Here is a 21,764-nt window from a genome sequence, read left to right as displayed (position 1 = left end):
GTACCATTAGTGTCGGCAGCAGGACGAATGTGTCAATTATGGCGTCGTTTTTTTTTGCGAATACACACAGTGACCGGCGAAAGTTTGGGAACGCATGATATTTGTTGATGGTAAGTGCTTTTCAATCATACTGCAGCAGTGATGTATGCGGCATTCCACAAAACTACCGAGCAAAGCTTTGGCAGATTACAAAGGTGCTTTCAACTTCTAGTTTATTTTTTAAGCCAGAGTGGTTTGTTTTTGATACAAATCGTGGTTGTTTATAGATATTTTGCGTGCAGCAATCTCAAGCTGATTTTGATTTTTTAAATATGTTTTGATAAGTAGATTAAATTTGATGTAATTAATAACTAACTAGACACATAAATGTTTAAAAATGAGATCATAAAAAATCAGCAAAGTTTGCTGCTTCTCAAATAAAAATATCCTGAAAGGCAAATATCTGATAATGGAATCAAAATAAGAGGGGATCCATTTTTGGCTGGACTCTGGGCAGAAACAAAACCGAGCAAGAAAAAAAGTACCGAGGTAAGCGAGATTCAATCTAATAATACAAAAGGCCATAGGACGAAAAAATAATATCAACAGCTGGAGTGGGCAAACACAACATATCGGGGAGAAAGTTGGACTTTTCCCGGAAAAAAAGAACAAGGAGATAAGACCAAGGATCTAAAGGGATTAAAGGGGGACTATCGAGAGAGAGCGCACAGGATATTCAATATTCAACAACTAATAACCAAGTTTGGGGACTTTTGGCTTCCCTCCGGCAGATGGGTTACACTGGTTCAAGGTAGCCAAGGATGTGGGTGGCTTTGAGTGGACGGAAAATTGCTGCCGCAGAGAGCCTTTGAAGGCGAATAGAAATTGGAAATTAATTTTAAAACTGGCTTCCTGGTAGGAGGAAAATTGATTTTGGTTAGAAGATAACCATGTGGGGTTTCAAAATTGATTTTGTAAACTTAAAAGCAATTTTTTTATATTTTTCTTTTCTAATGTCCTCGAAAACTTAATTGGATCCCTCCATCCAGCTCTTCACCCCCCGAAAAATGACGCAATCCCCATAACCATAAAAACTAATAAGGAGGAGGAACCAACTCGGGGAAAAAAGGGCTCAACACAACAACGAAAAAGTTGCAAAGAAACAACCGTACAAAACTGACAACGAGATAACGCGTTGCTTGATTTACTGTCCTGCCCATGGACGAAGGAGGGTGGGGATAGGGTGGTGCAATTTTTGCGTGAAAAATGTGGGTGGTGCAAAACAAGCGCGCGAAACTACCAGCTTTTTAAGGGGTAGGGGGGATTTCATCAAGGATAAACTTAAATTTTCGTTGTCTTAAAAACGGGGGTCACCACGCGAAAACCAAACTGAAGAAAACTCAAACCAAAGCCTTTGGAGTAGGGATCGCGCGAGAAGCTTACCTTCACCGTTTCTTCAACGAACTCAACCTGGGCGGGGATCGCGGAGGTAGTCGTCCGACTAGCTACGACGAGGTTGTTAAGCTTATGGCTACGGTTAGTAGGTATTAGGACGGTCTCCGCCGCGGTTTCACTCGACACCGCCGTTGTGGTAGGTAAGGTCGTTGCGGGGGTCGTCGTAGTCGTCCGCGGGGTCGTTGTGGTGGTGACCGGGGTCGTCGTAGTTCTACGGGTTGTTGTGGTGACCTCCGTGGTGGTTACCGTTGACGCTAGGGTCGTGGTTGTTGGCGGAAGGGTCGTTGGTGGATCAGTTGGAGTCACCGTTGAAGTTTCCGGTTCCGTCCGAAGAGTCTCCGTCACGGTAGGTTCCGTGGCAGCGGTGGTCACCTCCGTTGTTGTTGTCGAGGTCGTCAACGGCAAAGTGATCCTCTTCGTCGAAGCAACGGTAGTCCTAACGGTAGTCGCTACCTCATCCACCACGTACTCATCCCGGAACACGTCGCCACTGTCCTTCAACCGCTCAATGTCCGGAAGCATCAGCTCCGTCTCAACGATCCGCTCAATGTCGATCTTCTTGTGCTTGGAACCCTTCTTCGCCAGCAGATCCTCTTCCTCCTTTTTGAGCTGCTCGTTGTTCTCGATGGTCTTACTGATGGTAGACTCCAGCTGGGACACACTCTCCAAGATGTCCGCCTGGGTATAGTCCACCTGACCGTCACTGGACGCTTCCGTCTGGGTTACCTGACCGTGATGACCCCCATGTCCGGCATCCGCTACGGGATGATCGTGGTGTTTTGAACCCACGGACGACGACTTGCCCGAACCGATGGAGATTTTGTTAGTGGTTAGTGGTGGAACCGGGTTAGTATCGCTCGACGACGACGACTGCTGGTGATCCGTGTTAGCGGGTAGAGGTAAAGAATGGAAATCGTCGGAAAACGGGAGTTCAGAGATTGGTTTGTTATCGGGTGGAAGGATAAGTGGGGAAACGAAAGGAATACACGACACCAAGATCATAAATGGCGGATGAGATCTCAAACGAAAAATAAAACGATCATAAACATCAACCAATTTGTTCGAATCCAAGAATCTGACTTATTCTGACTACTTGAAATTCAGGAGCCCAGGAGTTCAGAAATGCAGAAATAGCTACAGACATCCAATAATACAGTATTGGAGAAGTTTAAGATTTTAATATTTGAAACATGTTCAAGAGTAAATTTTTTCAAAAATCTAAGTGATGAAGAGTTCAGAAACCCAATATTCCCAGATCATAAGAAAATACCAATGTCGCAGAGTCCAATAATCTGATAATCCCATAGTTCGAGATTCATGGAGTATAAGAGTTTGAACTCCAAAAGTTCAATGTCCAGCTGAATTTGAAATTTGAAGATATCAAGATTTCAAGTTATTGAAGTTCTAAGATTTTTAAAGATCAGAAATTCAAGAATCCGATAGTTAAGAATCCAAGAAATAAAATCCCTAAGAATCACAAACCCAAGAATCCAAGAATCCAAGAATCCAAGAATCCAAGAATCCAAGAATCCAAGAATCCAAGAATCCAAGAATCCAAGAATCCAAGAATCCAAGAATCCAAGAATCCAAGAATCCAAGAATCCAAGAATCCAAGAATCCAAGAATCTAAAATTGTCAAAATTGTCAAAATTGTCAAAATTGTCAAAATTGTCAAAATTGTCAAAATTGTCAAAATTGTCAAAATTGTCAAAATTGTCAAAATTGTCAAAATTGTCAAAATTGTCAAAATTTTCAAAATTTTCAAAATTTTCAAAATTTTCAAAATTGTAAAAATTATCAAAATTGTCAAAATTTTCAAAATTGTCAAAATTGTCAAAATTGTCAAAATTGTCAAAATTGTCAAAATTGTCAAAATTGTCAAAATTGTCAAAATTGTCAAAATTGTCAAAATTGTCAAAATTGTCAAATTGTCAAAATTGTCAAAATTGTCAAAATTGTCAAAATTGTCAAAATTGTCAAAATTGTCAAAATTGTCAAAATTGTCAAAATTGTCAAAATTGTCAAAATTGTCAAAATTGTCAAAATTGTCAAAATTGTCAAAATTGTCAAAATTGTCAAAATTGTCAAAATTGTCAAAATTGTCAAAATTGTCAAAATTGTCAAAATTGTCAAAATTGTCAAAATTGTCAAAATTGTCAAAATTGTCAAAATTGTCAAAATTGTCAAAATTGTCAAAATTGTCAAAATTGTCAAAATTGTCAAAATTGTCAAAATTGTCAAAATTGTCAAAATTGTCAAAATTGTCAAAATTGTCAAAATTGTCAAAATTGTCAAAATTGTCAAAATTGTCAAAATTGTCAAAATTGTCAAAATTGTCAAAATTGTCAAAATTGTCAAAATTGTCAAAATTGTCAAAATTGTCAAAATTGTCAAAATTGTCAAAATTGTCAAAATTGTCAAAATTGTCAAAATTGTCAAAATTGTCAAAATTGTCAAAATTGTCAAAATTGTCAAAATTGTCAAAATTGTCAAAATTGTCAAAATTGTCAAAATTGTCAAAATTGTCAAAATTGTCAAAATTGTCAAAATTGTCAAAATTATCAAAATTGTCAAATTGTCAAAATTGTCAAAATTGTCAAAATTGTCAAAATTGTCAAAATTGTCAAAATTGTCAAAATTGTCAAAATTGTCAAAATTGTCAAAATTGTCAAAATTGTCAAAATTGTCAAAATTGTCAATATTGTCAAAATTGTCAAAATTGTCAAAATTGTCAAAATTGTCAAAATTGTCAAAATTGTCAAAATTGTCAAAATTGTCAAAATTGTCAAAATTGTCAAAATTGTTAAAATTGTCAAAATTGTCAAAATTGTCAAAATTGTCAAAATTGTCAAAATTGTCAAAATTGTCAAAATTGTCAAAATTGTCAAAATTGTCAAAATTGTCAAAATTGCCAAAATTGTCAAAATTGTCAAAATTGTCAAAATTGTCAAAATTGCCAAAATTGTCAAAATTGTCAAAATTGTCAAAATTGTCAAAATTATCAAAATTGTCGAAATTGTCAAAATTGTCAAAATTGTCAAAATTGACAAAATTGTCAAAATTGTCAAAATTGTCAAAATTGTCAAAATTGTCAAAATTGTCAAAATTGTCAAAGTTGTCAAAATTGTCAAAATTGTCAAAATTGTCAAAATTGTCAAAATTGTCAAAATTGTCAAAATTGTCAAAATTGTCAAAATTGTCAAAATTGTCAAAATTGTCAAAATTGAAAAAATGAAAAAAACGGCAAAAATGACAAAAATGACAAAAATAAAAAATAAAATACAAAAATGACAAATGACAAAAATGACAAAAATGACAAAAATGACAAAAATGACAAAATTACACAAATGACAAAAATGACAAAAATGACATAACGACAAAAGTGATATAAATGACAAAAATGACAATAATGAGTAAAAATTGTCAAAATTGTCAAAATTGTCAAAATTGTCAAAATTGTCAAAATTGTCAAAATTGTCAAAATTGTCAAAATTGTCAAAATTGTCAAAATTGTCAAAATTGTCAAAATTGTCAAAATTGTCAAAATTGTCAAAATTGTCAAAATTGTCAAAATTGTCAAAATTGTCAAAATTGTCAAAATTGTCAAAATTGTCAAAATTGTCAAAATTGTCAAAATTGTCAAAATTGTCAAAATTGTCAAAATTGTCAAAACTGTCAAAATTGTCAAAATTGTCAAAATTGTCAAAATTGTCAAAATTGCCAAAATTGTCAAAATTATCAAAATTGTCAAAATTGTCAAAATTGCCAAAATTGTCAAAATTGTCAAAATTGTCAAAATTGTCAAAATTATCAAAATTGTCAAAATTGTCAAAATTGTCAAAATTGTCAAAATTGTCAAAATTGTCAAAATTGTCAAAATTGTCAAAATTGTCAAAATTGTCAAAATTGTCAAAATTGTCAAAATTGTCAAAATTGTCAAAATTGTCAAAATTGAAAAAATGAAAAAAACGGCAAAAATGACAAAAATGACAAAAATAAAAAAAAAATACAAAAATGACAAATGACAAAAATGACAAAAATGACAAAAATGACAAAATTACACAAATGACAAAAATGACAAAACGACAAAAATGATAAAACGACAAAAATGATATAAATGACACAAATGACAATAATGAGTAAAAAATTAATAAAAATGTTAAAAATGTCAAAAAATCAAGAGAACAAGTAGTTCAGGATTTTACGACTTCAAAAATGTCAGAGTTTGTCTTAAAATCTAAGAAAACGAGTTCACATGATTCTAATATTTCCAAGTCTTCAAAATTCAAAGAATGCAACAGTCTATAACAAATTAAAATCCATAGAAAACACAGTTTTTTTTCTAATTTAATGGAGACGCAATATCCCCTAAATCCGTACGATGACTCTCCAGAACTTCCGCAAATAATCAGGAACAAACGGCAAAAAAAACTCTCCAATTTCCCCCAGGGACGAGGTCACTTTTGTGAGGGCATGTATTACATTTGGTCACATGCCGAGACAGAGAAAAACAGGACTTCCGGTGGTTGGCCAAAGTGGACCATCATCGTGGTTGAGTCATGTAGAGCGACGGACGGACAGAACGTCCCGTGTAATGACTGGCAGGATATGATTCGGTAATTTGATTCTGGTCGATATCTCGCTGGAGGACGATGTGTCCAGTTTTCGGACTCACAGTGTGGGGGCGGCAGGTTTCGGTAATGGAAGGAAGCTGTGTACAAATGGAAAATGCGTTCGTCTTTTTTTTGGGTTGGTGCCTACTTTTTGGTGAAAGAGAAATGACAAATTGAGCTTGATAGTGGGCGGATGTGGGTGGTAACTTGATTTCCTGCTTTTTGAAATGTAATACTTTCTTTGGAGTTCGGGATACGTTTGTAGATTTGGCTTCAAGATCATCAAACTTATCGACATTTATTTTTCATTGAAGGTAAACAAACTTCAACTACGAGTTCTTTGAAATGCAACTACACTTCTTCAAACCAGCTGAGCTGTAAAATTTTCAATCACACTCGCAGAAAGGATTCGATTTACCACAAGTCACGAAGTCGGTCTGCCTTACCTTTCCGTATTTGAATTTCATTTTCAATTTTCCTTAGATCGAGAAAGTTTTCCCCAGGCCAGGCGAGCTGCAACGAGACACTTTCTGCAAGTTTTCGATGTCAACTTTGTTGTAGAACGTCGGCAACAGCTCACAGGTTGATTGGATTTCCCTGACTACAACTGTGCAATTTTTAACCAAACCTCCCTTTCCTTAAAGTCAGCAAAATTGAGGTTTGGTTGGACATTGCACAGTGGGACAAAATTGTGGATAAAGTTTAAAAAATGAAAAAAAATATCAAAAATTTCAAAAATATAAAAAATGTCAAAAATGTCAAAAATGTTAAAAATGTCAAAAATGTCAAAAATGTCAAAAATGTCAAAAATGTCAAAAATGTCAAAAATGTCAAAAATGTCAAAAATGTCAAAAATGTCAAAAATGTCAAAAATGTCAAAAATGTCAAAAATGTAAAAAATGTCAAAAATGTAAAAAATGTAAAAAATGTCAAAAATGTCAAAAATGTCAAAAATGTCAAAAATGTCAAAAATGTCAAAAATGTCAAAAATGTCAAAAATGTCAAAAATGTCAAAAATGTCAAAAATGTCAAAAATGTCAAAAAAGTCAAAATTGACAAAAATGTCAAAAAATTCAAAAATTTCAAAAATGTCAAAAAATTCAAAAATGTCAAAAATTTCAAAAATGTCAAAAATGTCAAAAATGTCAAAAATGTCAAAAATGTCAAAAATGTCAAAAATGTCAAAAATGTCAAAAATTTAAAAAATGGCGAAAATGTCAAAAATGTCAAAAATGTCAAAAATGTCAAAAATGTCAAAAATGTCAAAAATGTCAAAAATGTCAAAAATGTCAAAAATGTCAAAAATGTCAAAAATGTCAAAAATGTCAAAAATGTCAAAAATGTCAAAAATGTCAAAAATGTCAAAAATGACAAAAATGTCAAAAATGTCAAAAATGTCAAAAATGTCAAAAATGTCAAAAATGTCAAAAATGTCAAAAATGTCAAAAATGTCAAAAATGTCAAAAATGTCAAAAATGTCAAAAATGTAAAAAATGTCAAAAATGTCAAAAATGTCAAAAATGTCAAAAATATAAAAAAAATTCAAAAATTTCAAAAATTTCAAAAATTTCAAAAATTTCAAAAATTTCAAAAATTTCAAAAATTTCAAAAATTTCAAAAATTTCAAAAATTTCAAAAATTTTAAAAATTTCAAAAATTTCAAAAATTTCAAAAATTTCAAAAATTTCAAAAATTTTAAAAATTTCAAAAATTTCAAAAATTTCAAAAATTTCAAAAATTTCAAAAATTTCAAAAATTTCAAAAATTTCAAAAATTTCAAAAATTTCAAAAATTTCAAAAATTTCAAAAATTTCAAAAATTTCAAAAATTTCAAAAATTTCAAAAATTTCAAAAATTTCAAAAATTTCAAAAATTTCAAAAATTTCAAAAATTTCAAAAATTTCAAAAATTTCAAAAATTTCAAAAATTTCAAAAATTTCAAAAATTTCAAAAATTTCAAAAATTTCAAAAATTTCAAAAATTTTAAAAATTTCAAAAATTTCAAAAATTTCAAAAATTTCAAAATTTCAAAAATTTCAAAAATTTCAAAAATTTCAAAAATTTCAAAAATTTCAAAAATTTCAAAAATTTCAAAAATTTCAAAAATTTCAAAAATTTCAAAAATTTTAAAAATTTTAAAAATGTCAAAAATGTCAGAAATGTCAAAAATGTCAAAAATGTCAAAAATGTCAAAAATGTCAAAAATGTCAAAAATGTCAAAAATGTCAAAAATGTCAAAAATGTCAAAAATGTCAAAAATGTCAAAAATGTCAAAAATGTCAAAAATGACAAAAATGACAAAAATGACAAAAATGACAAAAATGACAAAAATTACAAAAATTACAAAAATTACAAAAATTACAAAAATTACAAAAATTACAAAAATTACAAAAATTACAAAAATTACAAAAATTACAAAAATTACAAAAATTACAAAAATTACAAAAAATACAAAAATTACAAAAATTACAAAAATTACAAAAATTACAAAAATAACAAAAATAACAAAAATTACAAAAATGACAAAAAAGTCAAAAATGACAAAAAATATCAAAAATTATCAAAAAAAAAATAAATAATAATAAATAAATAAAAATAACCAAACCTTCCTTTCCATGAAGTCAGGAAAATTGAGGTTTGGATGGAAATTACAAAGTAAGAAAAAATTGTGGATAAAAGTTTACGGAATGTTAAAAAGTATCAAACTGTTAAACTGTGAGAATTCAAAAAAAAATTCAACATCCACTTTCCTTGTGCAAGTCACCTGAGGGTTAGAGATTACCTCCACACACACACATAGGGAAGGGTAAATATCAGTTTCCAGCATACAACCGAAAGCCGGCACCAGAGTTTGACAAAGGATTAGTTTCAAGTTCCCACCCACAGCTAACCCCACAACGTTGTCGCCAAGTCAAAGGAGATCCATTACCGTTCTACAAGTTTATTGTCAACCGTTCACAAATTATTCAAATCAAACACAAACGACGCATCGCGCGTTCCGTCCGTCTTGAAGATCTTGACGAGCTGCTCCTTGTAGAACCGCTCCGGGATGACCGCGGCCTGGCACGCGTCCGAGCACTGTTCCACCCCCGTCAGGCCGGCCAGCTGTGCGCGGGCATTTTCGATGAACGGTTCCTTCTCGGCGTCGAACCCGACCAGCACGTACAGCCGCTCAAAGTCCAGCCCGGCGGCGTCGTCGTAGATGCTGGATCGCTGCAGGAAGCACCGGGAGAAGCACGAAGCCGTCGCGTTCTGCTTGACCACGATCAGGCTGTCGCGGGGGATGTTCAGCACGTCGACGCAGTCGAGCAGGTTCTGGGAGATTTGGAGTTCTGTCGGTGGTACGAACTGGTTTGCGTGGATGTCAAAGTTGCCGTAGTTGTTCTTGTAGCAGATGAAGGACCAGTACGCTTGCGAGCACGGGTTGGAGTCGTAGGTGGGCAGGGTCTGCTCCAGGCAGCGTCGCGTTCGCTGCTCGTAGTCGTAGTCGACCACGTCCGGTTTGAAGTACTGCTGGATGACGGAGTGCTTGATCGTTCCGCGGGGGTTGGTCCAGGCGCGGAGTTCCACCAGGACGCACTTGACGAAGCAGTGGGTATCGCGATCGTCTGGGAAGAGCAGTGATCGATAGGACGATAGCCGGGTTTCGCAGACCTGCAGATCTCGACCGCAGACTTCGATGGCCCGCTCGAACGGAACGTGATCGGTGGCGGAAATTGTTGAAAGCAAAGCAGCGACCACGATCACTAGGGCAAACATCTTGAACTGTGGTGTCTACCGCGCTCGCGGTACAGTTTTATAAGATCAAGACAACCTTCTTCGCAGCATGTCTGTTTGGCAAACAGTCGCGCGCGCGCGACCCCATTCTAACTGTTCTGGACAGCTTGTTCCAAGTACCGAATTAGGTCACGTTGTGAAACTTGATCGCGATCGCGACTCACGTGACCTTTTTGCTCCCGTTAAGTGACCTTTGCGGCGATGAGACGGTATAAAGCTACTAGTTCGGGTCGTGGCGCGCCCAGTTCGTAACCATGTGGCGGCTGATCTTGTTCTCGATCACTTTCTCCGGTACCAGCGGTCTGACGTCGCAGAATTCACCATTCTTCACCGCACTGGACGTGTGCTCGCGTGAACTGTTCATCCCAGCGGATCGCGTTGAGCAGTACCGGCTACTGTTCTTCCCGGATGATCCGGTAACGCACTGCACAGTGCGCTGCATCCTGGTACAGCTGCGCGCTTGGAACGATCGCACCGGAGTCCGGCACTCCGTCCTGCAGCAGTACTTCAGCCCGCTGGATCCAAACCCAACGGATTCGTACATCCGAGTGCACAACTGTCTCAACCAGGTCGTCTCCCAGTGTCCTCCCACCGATAGCTGCGCCCAGGCGTACTGGTCGCTCAACTGCTACAAGAAACAGTTCGGCAACTACTTCTTCAGCCGCGATCAGTTCGTTCCGCCGACGCCCTTCGAACTCCAGCAATCGGTAGTGGACTGCATGGACAAGCTGGACATCCCGCGCGTCGAAGTGCTGGACTTTAACTGGTGGAACCAGACGGCTGTTCGGTTTCCCTGCGCAGGCCGGTGCTTCCTCCAGGCGTCGGACCTGTTTGACGATCGCGCCGGACTGGTGTGGGACCGACTGTACGTGGCCTTTGGGCGGCAAGAGCAGCGGGAGACGTTCCTCGAGCGGTTGTACCACCTGGTGGAGGAAGTGCGAACCAGTGCCGCGCGGAGTCCGTGCGATGTGGCCAATCAGATGATCAAACCCCTGCAGGAGTACCTGCTGCCGATCTTTGGGCTGACTTATCTGAGCGGGGTGCACTTGCAGTACGATTTGAAGATTGTGTGAATAAAGTTGGAAGGTGATGTTGTAGTTTTGTGGTATTTATGGTCCCTCTTGCGTTCTTTCATTGCGGATTTATGAGCAAGCAAAAAAATCTTCGGTGAGTGATCGTGAGAGAAGAAAAGAGAATAGTGATAGCAAGAGAGTGCTCTCGTTGGCACTCACGAGAATCATCAAATGATAGTTTTTTTCTATCACTCATTTACAGCACAGACAGTGAGTTGGATTTCAACGAACTAATTTTGACCAGAAATTCTTACAAACTTCTTCTTAGATCTCGACATTGAATTTATAGCCGTGATCTCTCATGCTCATGCTCATGCTCTCGACATTGAATTTGTAGCCGCAACTTGAATCCATTCCAGTGCATCAATCTGGTCCAAGCTTTCATTCATCGCACACAATTCCTCATGGAGAAATACCTCCACCGTATTCAAAGCGGGCAGTAATCAGGTCAGGGATCATCGCCAGTGTTCCGCCTGTTATGATATGTGATGGGGGGACCCAGTACGTGGACAACGCTAAAGCCTCTAGGATACTGACACGGTCGTGGTGCCATCTCTCAAAGGAGCACCAGCATTGATTGGTGTGCAGAACATCCGTGCCGTGACACCATTTCGATGCTCTTGGCAGAGAGTGGGAGGCATAGAAGGTATACGAAAGCTGTGTCCTTTTCAAACTAGTCTGCTTAGGGGAATTTGGGGTCAATTTATGATTAGAATTTCGAGAATTTTGTGAATGTGTTGAGTTTCTATTAAAGCTTCAATTTTCAGGTTTGCTTTTATGAAAATTTCCTAAAATGTCAAGTTAATTAATTGAATCCCCCCTAAACAAAGCTGTAGCCATCTTCAGAGCAGGACCTGCTGCATATTGTCTGCTTGTTTGTGAGATAAACGTTCACAGAGCTATTAGATTTTATTACACCGGGGGAAGGAAGCCGCCAACCTCCACCACCCACCAAACTACAATCTTCGTTAGCCATCATAATCGTTTCATAGACCATAAAGATTTCCTGCGTTTTCCCCCCTCCCCTCCACTGGTTAGGACCTCTGACGGTGATGATCTAGATTTCGCTTTCACCAAGCAAAAACGAACGCATTTTCACATTCATCCTCAAACGAAAACTTCTCCGTCAAGAACGATTAATTTCGGGACGCAACCGGCACGGACGATAACCCAGAACAAATATGGACGATTTTTTGTTCAACCCCCTCTCTCAAACCCTCAAGGCGTCCTCCCTTGGAAATGAGCTTTCCTCGTACAGTAATGGATGATTTTTGGGTTCGCGAAAAGAAACAGAGTTTGTACAGAGTAGTGGGAATGAGTGTGTGTTAGTGGCATTTACCGAAACGCTAGTTGAACGAACAAACTCAAACCGTGAACCGTAATTAGTGAAACTGCGATGAGAAACGACAATCAAACTAGGAACAGAAACGAACAAAACAAAACTAATCACTGAATAAGTGAATGTTAGTAGAACGCAGTCGGATGCAGTTGTTTTTCTCGTTTTGTTTTACTGTACAAAGGGGACTTCATTGATCTTTTTTTTGTACAAAAAATTTAATGATGCTCTACTTGTAAGGGGAAGTACACGGAAAACGTCATGTTTTTTAAGTATTTATCAATTTGTTTTTTTTTTTCAATTTACTTTTTAATTTTTTTAATGCATATATATTTACTTTTCATAAGTTTATCAGTTTTTGTTTTCAAATTTGTTTTTTTTTTAATTTTATATATTTTAACCTTAAATTTTTTAAATGTTTGAACTGAAGCACAATATTTGATTTAAAAACAAATTCAAAAATCAATGAAAGGGTCAATGTCATTAGCTGAACTTTATTCGATTTTTTTTTATTTTTTTTTTTCATTTTGAGCAACTTTTGTTCTGCAAAAAACTTTACATTTCTTGTTTTATGTTTTTCATGTTTCATTTTTGGTATATTTTTTTTTTGTATTTATCATGTTTAGATTATGTTTGTACCTGACAGTATTTGGTTAACCCTATCTCCTCCTATCATTACCTTTTGCCTTTTTGTTTTTTCATGTTTTACAGTCTCTTTTCCAAGTTTTGGGTTGTTTTACATAATTTCGACTATTAAATAGTCAAAAATTGTGTCAAGGCATAGTCTTGGACACTACAAGACACTACATTTTACATTTCCGAGACATTGGGCATGTCACATTCAACAAGTCAAATTGCAAAAAAAAAAAAATAGTGGAAAACACAGCCAAAGATGATCCCATTTTTGACATTTTACATTTCCGAAACATTGGGCATGTCACATTCAACAAGTCAAACTCTCAACCCTGAAATTTAACTAAATTTTTAATGTTATTCTTCACAGTAAGAATTGTGTAAAGTTGGAAGGTTCAATATTATCTCTTTTAATATGTAACATTACCTAAATTTAGACTGAATAGTGCCAATTTGGTACGAAGTACCGGCTCCGTGGTTACGGCGCCTGTTCCACAAGCAGGAGGTTCAGGGATCAAATCCCAATCGGTACCTTTGCAATTTGGAGTCAGGAATTACACATTTATCTGACATTAAAGATATATATTTATCCCAGGTGTAATATTACCGTGAATATTTTAATTCTTTTTCTGATGCTTTTTATGATCAAACATTGGCAAAAAAAATGTTTTTTGGCGATTTTGATTATTTTTTAAGTTATGTCACAGTGACTTCAAAATGAAGGTAATCTTAAATCTGGAAATGTTTACAGATTTTGTGCCAACAAAATATGTAATTTCACATCAGGGACCGGTGAAGTTTTATTCAATTTCTGTTGAATTTAATTTTCTTGCATATTATTTAGGGTAAACTTTCTCAAAAAACAACCAACATTATTTTCAACCTTACAAATTCAACTATTTTTTCACTGTGTTTTTTCTCATATTTCTTGAAGTCCGTAGAACATTTACTAAAATAAAGTTTTTTCCATGAAAACTCAAAATCGACAACAATTTAGAGTTTTCGATTTTATCTTTTGTACATTTTTAATTATTGTTTAGATTATTTATGTGAATGTTGTGCTATGTTTTTGTTGCAGGTTGAAAAGATGTTGGTCATTTTCAAATTTTTGGTTAGACTTTTTAGTTTAAAAAATAATTTTGTTCGAAAGATTAAAAAAATCTCACAAAGAGTTCACAAAACACAATTTTATCAATATAAATTGGGTTCAAAGCCTATATTAATTTCAGAGAAAAAAATGTTATAACATTTTTAAGTTTAAAATAAAACATCAACTGCAGTTCAATAAATCAACTGTAGCCCTGAGCTGTCAAACAAGACACTTTCTGTCAAGAAAGGTTGCAAACAAAAAAAAAAAAATGAAAATTAATTGAAAAATCAATTTTGAACCTTTTGTGGTCGGCCCTGATAAAAAAAATGAAAAATGGATATAAGCCACGTGAACGCTTTTTTGAATCGAATATATTCTTAATCGGGAAGGTGAAACACAACTTTCTACATTTAAATCTCACACGGGTGTTTTCGATTTATAAAATTTTGCTTCCTCCATATCGTGCTCCCAAGGCAGGCCTTTTTTTTACGTTATGTCATAGTAATCTTGAAATGGTGATAGGTTCCGTGACATAAAAAAATAAATTTAAATTTAATTTAACATCAGAAACTGGCGAAATTTTGATCAATTTCTGTTCAATTTATCTTTTTACACATTATTATAGGTAAAATTACTTTTTTTTTCGCCAACCTTATTTTCAGCCAATATTTCAACTTTTTACTGTGATCTTTCTTCATATTCCTTCCGCAAAGATTTACTTAAAAAAATATTTTTTAAAATTGAAGAACTAATGGATGTTTATTTTTTTGCTGCTTTTTCGATTTAACAAAAATTTATACATTTTTATTATTTTTTTAAATTTTAGGCTTGGTTTTGAAATTATGAAAATATTTTTGTTCGAGAGGTCCGAAATTTTCACGGAGAGTTCATTTTTTTCTCAAATTTTAAATCTGACCAAGAGACAGTTGAAAAATTTAGAGAAAAAACACAAATATATCAATCTTAATTGGGTTCTCAATACATATTTTTACCTTAAAAAAATTGACAGCATTTTAAAATATTAACTGAAGATTATGTATGTCAAGAAAGGTGGCAAACAAAAATAAAAATTTATAAATCAAATTTGAATTTTGGTGGTCGTTTAGGACTCAATTCTAGAGCTTTTTTTAAAGTTTCTATAAACTATTGTCTTTCATATGTTTAAAAAAAAAACTCTAGAATTCTTTGCTATGTGCTCTAGCTCGACAATTATTTGTCCGGTTTTTGTTCAATTTAAAATGAAAATGTTTTGGAGAATTGTCTCATCTACCTGATATATTCTTATTTCAGATATTAAAAATATTGCCTTTTTCTTCTTGGAGTTAACCTTGAAATGGTCATAACATGAGAATGGTGTGTTTCATAGAAAAAAAAAATTAAAGTAATTTTCAATTGCAGAATTAATTTGGCCTGAAAAATTATTTAGGAAAGGAATATTATAGTACATTTTGTTTAAATTTAAAATCACGACTCTTTCAAAAAATCATGAACCTTTGAAAATTATTTAGTTTATTTTTTCTGGCTAAATAGTTTCTTTGTTTTTTTTTAATTTTTTTTTCTCCTAAATTTTATATTTGAAAAATGTACCGGCTTTTGTCTAGATTACTTTTTTGGGATTTCTATTTTTTGGTGAAAAAACCTGTTAAAAATATATTTATTAAGAATGTAAAGACATCAAATCGCTCATACTGACACATATTTTCGAATATTTACATACAATTTTTGCACTGAGAAAGCCCTTTTAAAAGTTAATACCGAATAAAAAAAAATCATGAAATTGGCCGATTTTGTAGAAATTAACTCTTTTTGATTAAATGTACATGTTTTTCGCTTAGTAATCCTCCAAGATTAAATAATTTTTAAGAGGTATCATACATGTAGAAAATATTAAAAATGATTATTTCAGACAACTATTTTATTGAAAATGATTTCCAATCACTCCTGATAGTTAAATGATGGTATTTGATGATAAAAGTGAGTAACAGAAGATTTTTAAAAGCTTGACTTTTTTTTACTTTGCAGGTGCCACGATATCTCGAGATTGGATAGACCAAATTTGATGAAATTTGCGATGAAGACTCTTGAGGTAAATATCGTGTACATGACGAAGCCTTATTTTGTAATTTTGTTCAAAAAATTTAAAAATCATAAATTGTCATTTTTTTGAAGAAAAAACAAAAAAAAAAACATATTTTGATTAATTTAAAAATACACTTACTGGAAATCGGCATTCGTCATGCACATTGAACCGGTTGACCAAATCTGGAGTTTTTTTGAAAAGGTCCAATGAACCAAATTTTCAGTTTTTGCTTTTTGGGTGTTTTTTAACACCCCTGACTCAAGGCGGTTTCAAAAACACCCAAAAAGCAAAAACTGGAAATTTGGTTTATTGGACCTTTTAAAAAAAAAACTCCAGAAATGTTTGGAATTTATTAAGTTAATAGTTGAAAATTTATATTTCAATGCCTTTGGTCATTTTGCCAATTTACTTGTATGTTACCCTTTAAAGAGTACAACAAAAACAGTATTGAAATTTATTTGTAAAACTTCAAATATTCAATATAATAAATGTTTAAATAATGATTCATGAATTTTTTGATGCGTGCTGCTTTCAAATAATTTCTTATTTTTTAGAACGTTAATATTTTGATGATGACCATGAATTTTTTGTTGTTACAATATTCGATTTTATTTTGATTTATTATTTTTCCGTGTACTTCACCCCTGTTTTGCACCACGAAAGGTCGTGTGCAGTTTGCAGTTATATTAACGATTACAGTGATAATGATGATGAAACTAACATTTCCCAAAAAGTTCAACCGTAACAATGAACAACAAAGAAAACTAAAGGTTAGAAACCCCAGCAAATCAGTCCTGAGTGACCACTACCTAGGAGTGAACGTGAGAGATAGTGAGCGGCGCGCGGGTAGTGATAACGTTCTATAGATATGAACAAGATGTGTGAAAAGTGAAAAAAAGTGAAGTGGAAATCTACTCAAAGTAATGAAACTGCAGAAACGTGATGATAAGATGTGTGGGAGAAGGTGGTCATCGCGAATGACGTTCAGGACAAAAAAGATGGTAGGAAAAAGACAAGACAAACTAAATATTTCTAGATTGAATGAATCCTAGTGAGATAGTGGAGTAGAGTCCGGATTTTGAGGTTATGATGCCAGGGGGGTTCGACTTAAGAATAATTATGTCCTTTTTAGTACTACGGTACTCTATACAGTGTGTTAGTGTGGATCTCGAAGATGTGAGAATTTATGAGAAGGGGGACGATATGATGAGTCGTGTGTGCGTGTATATCAATTCTAATGATATTTTGGGGGATTCTTTCTCCGACGGGAGCAAGAAGGAGTTGGGTTCAGAAGCAAGCTCAATGGAAACGAAAAACTTACCGAGCTATCACCGTGGTGGTGGCGATGGGCATGTTGGGGTACCTCAGTTGGTTCACTGAAAAATTAATTGAGAAATAAGTTAAGCGTCAAGTTTCGTCTGTTTTGCTCCCAAAAGAACCCAATACTGATCCCAATCCTTACCTCTCATCATCATCATCGTAGTTGTAATCATAGTCTTCGTCATCGTCCCCCTCGTACTCGTCGTTCTGCCGCTTAACCCGTCTTGGTTTGCCCTTCTCCGCAGCGCCAACGTGTCGCGTCCAAACGGACCACCAACCAAACTCCAGCCCCGAGATGTCATCCAGCGCTTTTTCCTTCATCTGCTGCGCAATCCTGTTGACAATCAGCTTCTCGCTGGGGAACACCGTCTTGCCGCAGCCGACCTGTGTGGAAATTTCGAATAATCGAATCACAGCCCCACAGACTCAACGAATCGTGTAATTACCAAAAATCCAATCCGGCCCAGCTTCCGCTTGGAGCTGCTGCTCAGGCTGTTGCGACCTCGCCGGATCGCACTCGTTGCCATCTCGTGTATTTCGGCCCGGTTGATGTCGTCGATGAGGAAGTTTTCCTGGAAGAATCAGATTAGAAGCTCAAATTAGTTCAGCTGAATTTTTAAGAAAATTAAGGAGTTTCGGATTCAGAGAAAACAACAATTTTTAACTCATTGTTTAAATTTATTTCAACCTATTTAATACAGATCTTCTACTTCTTCGTCCAGATGTAATCGTACCAAATCTTCTTCAGTGCGTCCACCACCTCAAACACCTTGTTGACGGCCTCCATAATTTCAACGACCACCGGAGGTTTCTCCGTGGTGGTTGTACTCGCCGGAACCGTCGTAGCTTCGGGTGTTTCTGGCTTGAGCGTCACGGTGACGGGTGTTGGCGAACTTGTCGTCGGTGGCGTTGCGGTACTGGTCGTTTCTTGCGTGGTGGTGGTTGTTGACGGTTCCGTGATCGGACTGTTGCTACCCTCGGGTTCTTCCGTCGTACTGTCTGTGCCTTCGGGTTGTTCCGTTGTGCTGTCTGTGCCCTCTGGTTCTGATGTTGTTGTGTCCGTTACTTCTGGTTCTGATGTTGTAGTGTCCGTTCCTTCTGGTTCTGATGTTGTAGTGTCTGTCACTTCTGGTTCTGATGTCGTAGTGTCCGTTACTTCTGGTTCTGATGTTGTAGTGTCCGTTACTTCTGGTTCTGATGTTGTAGTGTCCGTTCCTTCTGATTCTGATGTTGTTGTGTCCGTTACTTCTGGTCCTGATGTTGTAGTGTCTGTCACTTCTGGTTCTGATGTTGCAGTGTCCGTTCCTTCTGGTTCTGATGTTGTTGTGTCCGTTACTTCTGGTTCTGATGTTGTAGTGTCTGTCACTTCTGGTTCTGATGTTGTAGTGTCCGTTCCTTCTGGTTCTGATGTTGTTGTGTCCGTTACTTCTGGTTCTGATGTTGTAGTGTCCGTTACTTCTGGTTCTGATGTTGTAGTGTCTGTTCCTTCTGGTTCTGATGTTGTAGTGTCTGTTCCTTCCGGTTCTGATGTTGTAGTCTCCGTTCCTTCTGGTTCTGATGTTGTAGTGTCTGTACTCTCTGGTTCTGATGTTGTAGTGTCCGTTCCTTCTGGTTCTGATGTTGTAGTGTCTGTAACATCTGGTTCTGATGTTGTAGTGTCCGTTACTTCTGGTTCTGATGTTGTAGTGTCCGTTACTTCTGGTTCTGATGTTGTAGTGTCCGTTCCTTCTGATTCTGATGTTGTTGTGTCCGTTACTTCTGGTCCTGATGTTGTAGTGTCTGTCACTTCTGGTTCTGATGTTGTAGTGTCCGTTCCTTCTGGTTCTGATGTTGTTGTGTCCGTTACTTCTGGTCCTGATGTTGTAGTGTCTGTCACTTCTGGTTCTGATGTTGTAGTGTCCGTTCCTTCTGGTTCTGATGTTGTAGTGTCTGTAACATCTGGTTCTGATGTTGTAGTGTCTGTAACATCTGGTTCTGATGTTGTAGTGTCTGTTCCTTCTGGTTCTGATGTTGTAGTCTCCGTTCCTTCTGGTTCTGATGTTGTAGTGTCCGTTACTTCTGGTTCTGATGTTGTAGTGTCTGTTCCTTCTGGTTCTGATGTTGTAGTCTCCGTTCCTTCTGGTTCTGATGTTGTAGTCTCCGTTCCTTCTGGTTCTGATGTTGTAGTGTCTGTTCCTTCTGGTTCTGATGTTGTAGTGTCTGTTCCTTCTGGTTCTGATGTTGTAGTGTCTGTACTCTCTGGTTCCGATGTTGTAGTTTCCGTTCCTTCAGGCAGTTCCGTCGTAGTCGTCATTCCACAGTCCACATTTTCCGGAAAATCACACTGACACGTTCGCTCGTTGAACCGCAGGTTCGCCGGACACGACAGCACCACCGGAAGAAACGAAATACACAGATAGTACTTGGCACAATCTTCGTGGGCACGCAGCACAAGCGCAAACGGATCGAACCGCGCCGGACAAGAGTCCGAACTCGCCACACACGAAATCGACGGTTCCACTGGGGTCACGCCCACACTCATCAGTCGCAGCTTGGGTTTCTTGCGGCAGCGTTCCGCTTCACCGGGGACACAAGTTTGTTCGAGCTCACTCCATCCGGACTCTTCGGGACAGCTTCGGACCATCCGAATGCGCCCCACACAGACGACGTATTGGTTGCAGTTTTCAAAGTGTGCCACGGTTTTCACCGTGATTCGTCGATTCCGGTAACACTCGTCCGAGCTGGACACTATCGTTGCTAATAGTAGAGTTGCTGAGAGTGTGAGGACGGTGACTGTTGAGGCTGAGGGTGGAGAGATTTGGTTGAAAATTATTTTTGAGTATTTTTGAGATTATTTTTTAAAACTTACCGAACATTTTGCTGAGCTTAATTAGAGTGTTCGTTCGAAGATCTGAATTGCTACTAAACGACAGGGTTAGTATGAAAATCGATTTTATCGAACTTCAAGTACTTTTTAGTGATTTTATCAAAGTCTAAATAACTTAACGTTACTCACGTTTGACTACCGGACGACCTAGCGACATCGATAAGGTTTGCAGCATGTGGTGATGAAATGTAGATAAAACTATTGCGTTTAACTGCATAGACTTTGTATTGGTCACTCAAAAAACAAATAAGTACTTGACAGTTTGTCTTTTTTTTATCTTTTCCAAAACAATAGAAATAATATCCGTTTTACTCATAGGCTAACTAACTCTGTGATTCAATGAAAACGTTGCTGAAAAGCTGTTTCTCACGTATTATTTCAGCACATTTTGCACGCTAGTAAAACAAATATCCTAACACGATACTTTGGCCTGCCAATCGAGCCACGTTTACCTGCTCAAGCCTGGATAAGCCGTCATACACAATTGGGACTCGTGAACCCCAACCTCTCAGTGGAGGTATTCTCCCACACATCAAAAAATTTTATGATAAAATAGCATTCGTCAAAAAAAAAAACACTTAATATTACATACTGATTTTTGCAAAGCAAAAAAAAAAAAAAACGTTGCAACCGACGAGATTCAAACCCAGCACCCAGATTGGCGCCTTAGCCCGCTCGGCCATCAGACCGATAAGGATGGAATGTATTAACGCATTTATCAGCTAGATATTTCGGTCAAGTAGGTTTTCCATACTGATGGGTTACATATTTTAGGGTGTAATATTACATAGAATTTCATAAAATAATGCAAAATTACCATTAAACGCAGCTGGAAAACTACCTTTTTTCGCTGTGCTCATAGCAAACATTGTTCAATCGGCAGGCAGAAAAGCTGTCGGAACTCGGTATGTTCAACTGACAGGCAACGAAATCAGCATTACCATCATCACGATATGTTTTTTTTTCTCTGAGACAAAAAGAGAGGGTAATATTCCAACTGCTCAACTGTTCCCCCCTGCTACTAGACAAAGAACAAAGCTCCCCGCACCTACTGATATCCATCTTTCTGGAAAAAGGTAAAATTTCGCAAATGCTGAGGGAGTTGGAAAAAGGATAATCCTGCCGACGTCGTCAGTGGGAAACCCGCCCGAAGGCATTGTGAGGGAAATCCCCGTTACTAAGCTTGACACCCCCAAACACCCACAAAGCTTTGGAAGCACTCTCTCTCTCGCACAAGGCGGGGTGGATTTCGAAAGGTATCGTTTGTTGTGGGACGGGGAAGGTGTGACTAGGGGTTTCCAGAACTTTGCATAGTAAATTTGCGGCGGAAAATGTAAATTTACGATTTGAAGAAAAAAAAAAACATTTTAAAACTGAAAAAACTACAAAAAATCCACGTAAATTTACACAAATTTACGTGCAAAAAACAAAGGTAAGTAATTTGAAATTGAGCTTTTATTCATGGCAGGTCGTTACGAAGGGGGTAAAATAAATGAGGATATAACCCCACAAAGTTTATCAGTCGGTGAGCGATATTATATG

General features: G+C 36.4%; 4 protein-coding genes across 9 annotated transcripts in view; 1 reads left to right on the top strand and 3 right to left on the bottom strand.

The window, feature by feature from the left end:
• LOC120427035 (dystroglycan 1) overlaps positions 1 to 21,764 on the bottom strand; it is a 239,642-nt gene that overhangs the window by 33,994 nt on the left and 183,884 nt on the right. For all 6 annotated transcript variants that reach the window (XM_052710793.1, XM_052710794.1, XM_052710792.1 and 3 more), the window contains 3 exons: positions 17,803 to 17,928; positions 17,499 to 17,740; positions 17,358 to 17,412 (listed from right to left, as the gene is read on the bottom strand). In XM_052710793.1, the coding sequence (XP_052566753.1) occupies positions 17,358 to 17,412; positions 17,499 to 17,740; positions 17,803 to 17,928 (423 nt within the window). The remainder of the gene's footprint in view (positions 1 to 17,357; positions 17,413 to 17,498; positions 17,741 to 17,802; positions 17,929 to 21,764) is intronic.
• LOC120427934 (general odorant-binding protein 45-like) lies at positions 8,894 to 9,825 on the bottom strand. The gene has a single exon (XM_039592879.2). It carries the CDS (start codon positions 9,804 to 9,806, stop codon positions 9,003 to 9,005), a length of 804 nt encoding a protein of 267 aa, XP_039448813.1. The 5' UTR covers positions 9,807 to 9,825; the 3' UTR covers positions 8,894 to 9,002.
• On the top strand, positions 10,066 to 11,185 carry LOC120427933 (general odorant-binding protein 45-like). The gene has a single exon (XM_039592878.2). The coding sequence runs from the start codon at positions 10,079 to 10,081 to the stop codon at positions 10,895 to 10,897; it is 819 nt and encodes a 272-aa protein (XP_039448812.1). The 5' UTR covers positions 10,066 to 10,078; the 3' UTR covers positions 10,898 to 11,185.
• On the bottom strand, positions 18,024 to 20,343 carry LOC120427931 (mucin-22-like). Its single transcript, XM_039592872.2, has 2 exons — positions 20,205 to 20,343; positions 18,024 to 20,137 (listed from the first exon to the last, which is right to left on the bottom strand). The coding sequence occupies exons 1-2, from the start codon at positions 20,209 to 20,211 to the stop codon at positions 18,063 to 18,065; spliced, it is 2,082 nt and encodes a 693-aa protein (XP_039448806.1). The 5' UTR covers positions 20,212 to 20,343; the 3' UTR covers positions 18,024 to 18,062.

The sequence above is a fragment of the Culex pipiens genome, chromosome 3 (assembly GCF_016801865.2).
Source record: "Culex pipiens pallens isolate TS chromosome 3, TS_CPP_V2, whole genome shotgun sequence".
Taxonomy (NCBI): Eukaryota; Metazoa; Arthropoda; class Insecta; order Diptera; family Culicidae; genus Culex; species Culex pipiens.
Note: the sequence above shows the minus strand (reverse complement) of the source record. Positions and strands in the feature narration are given on the sequence as shown.

Bases quoted from the DNA above. Each gene is read 5' to 3' on its own strand.
- LOC120427934 (XM_039592879.2), bottom strand. From the start codon at position 9,806: ATGTTTGCCCTAGTGATCGTGGTCGCTGCTTTGCTTTCAACAATTTCC.
- LOC120427933 (XM_039592878.2), top strand. From the start codon at position 10,079: ATGTGGCGGCTGATCTTGTTCTCGATCACTTTCTCCGGTACCAGCGGT.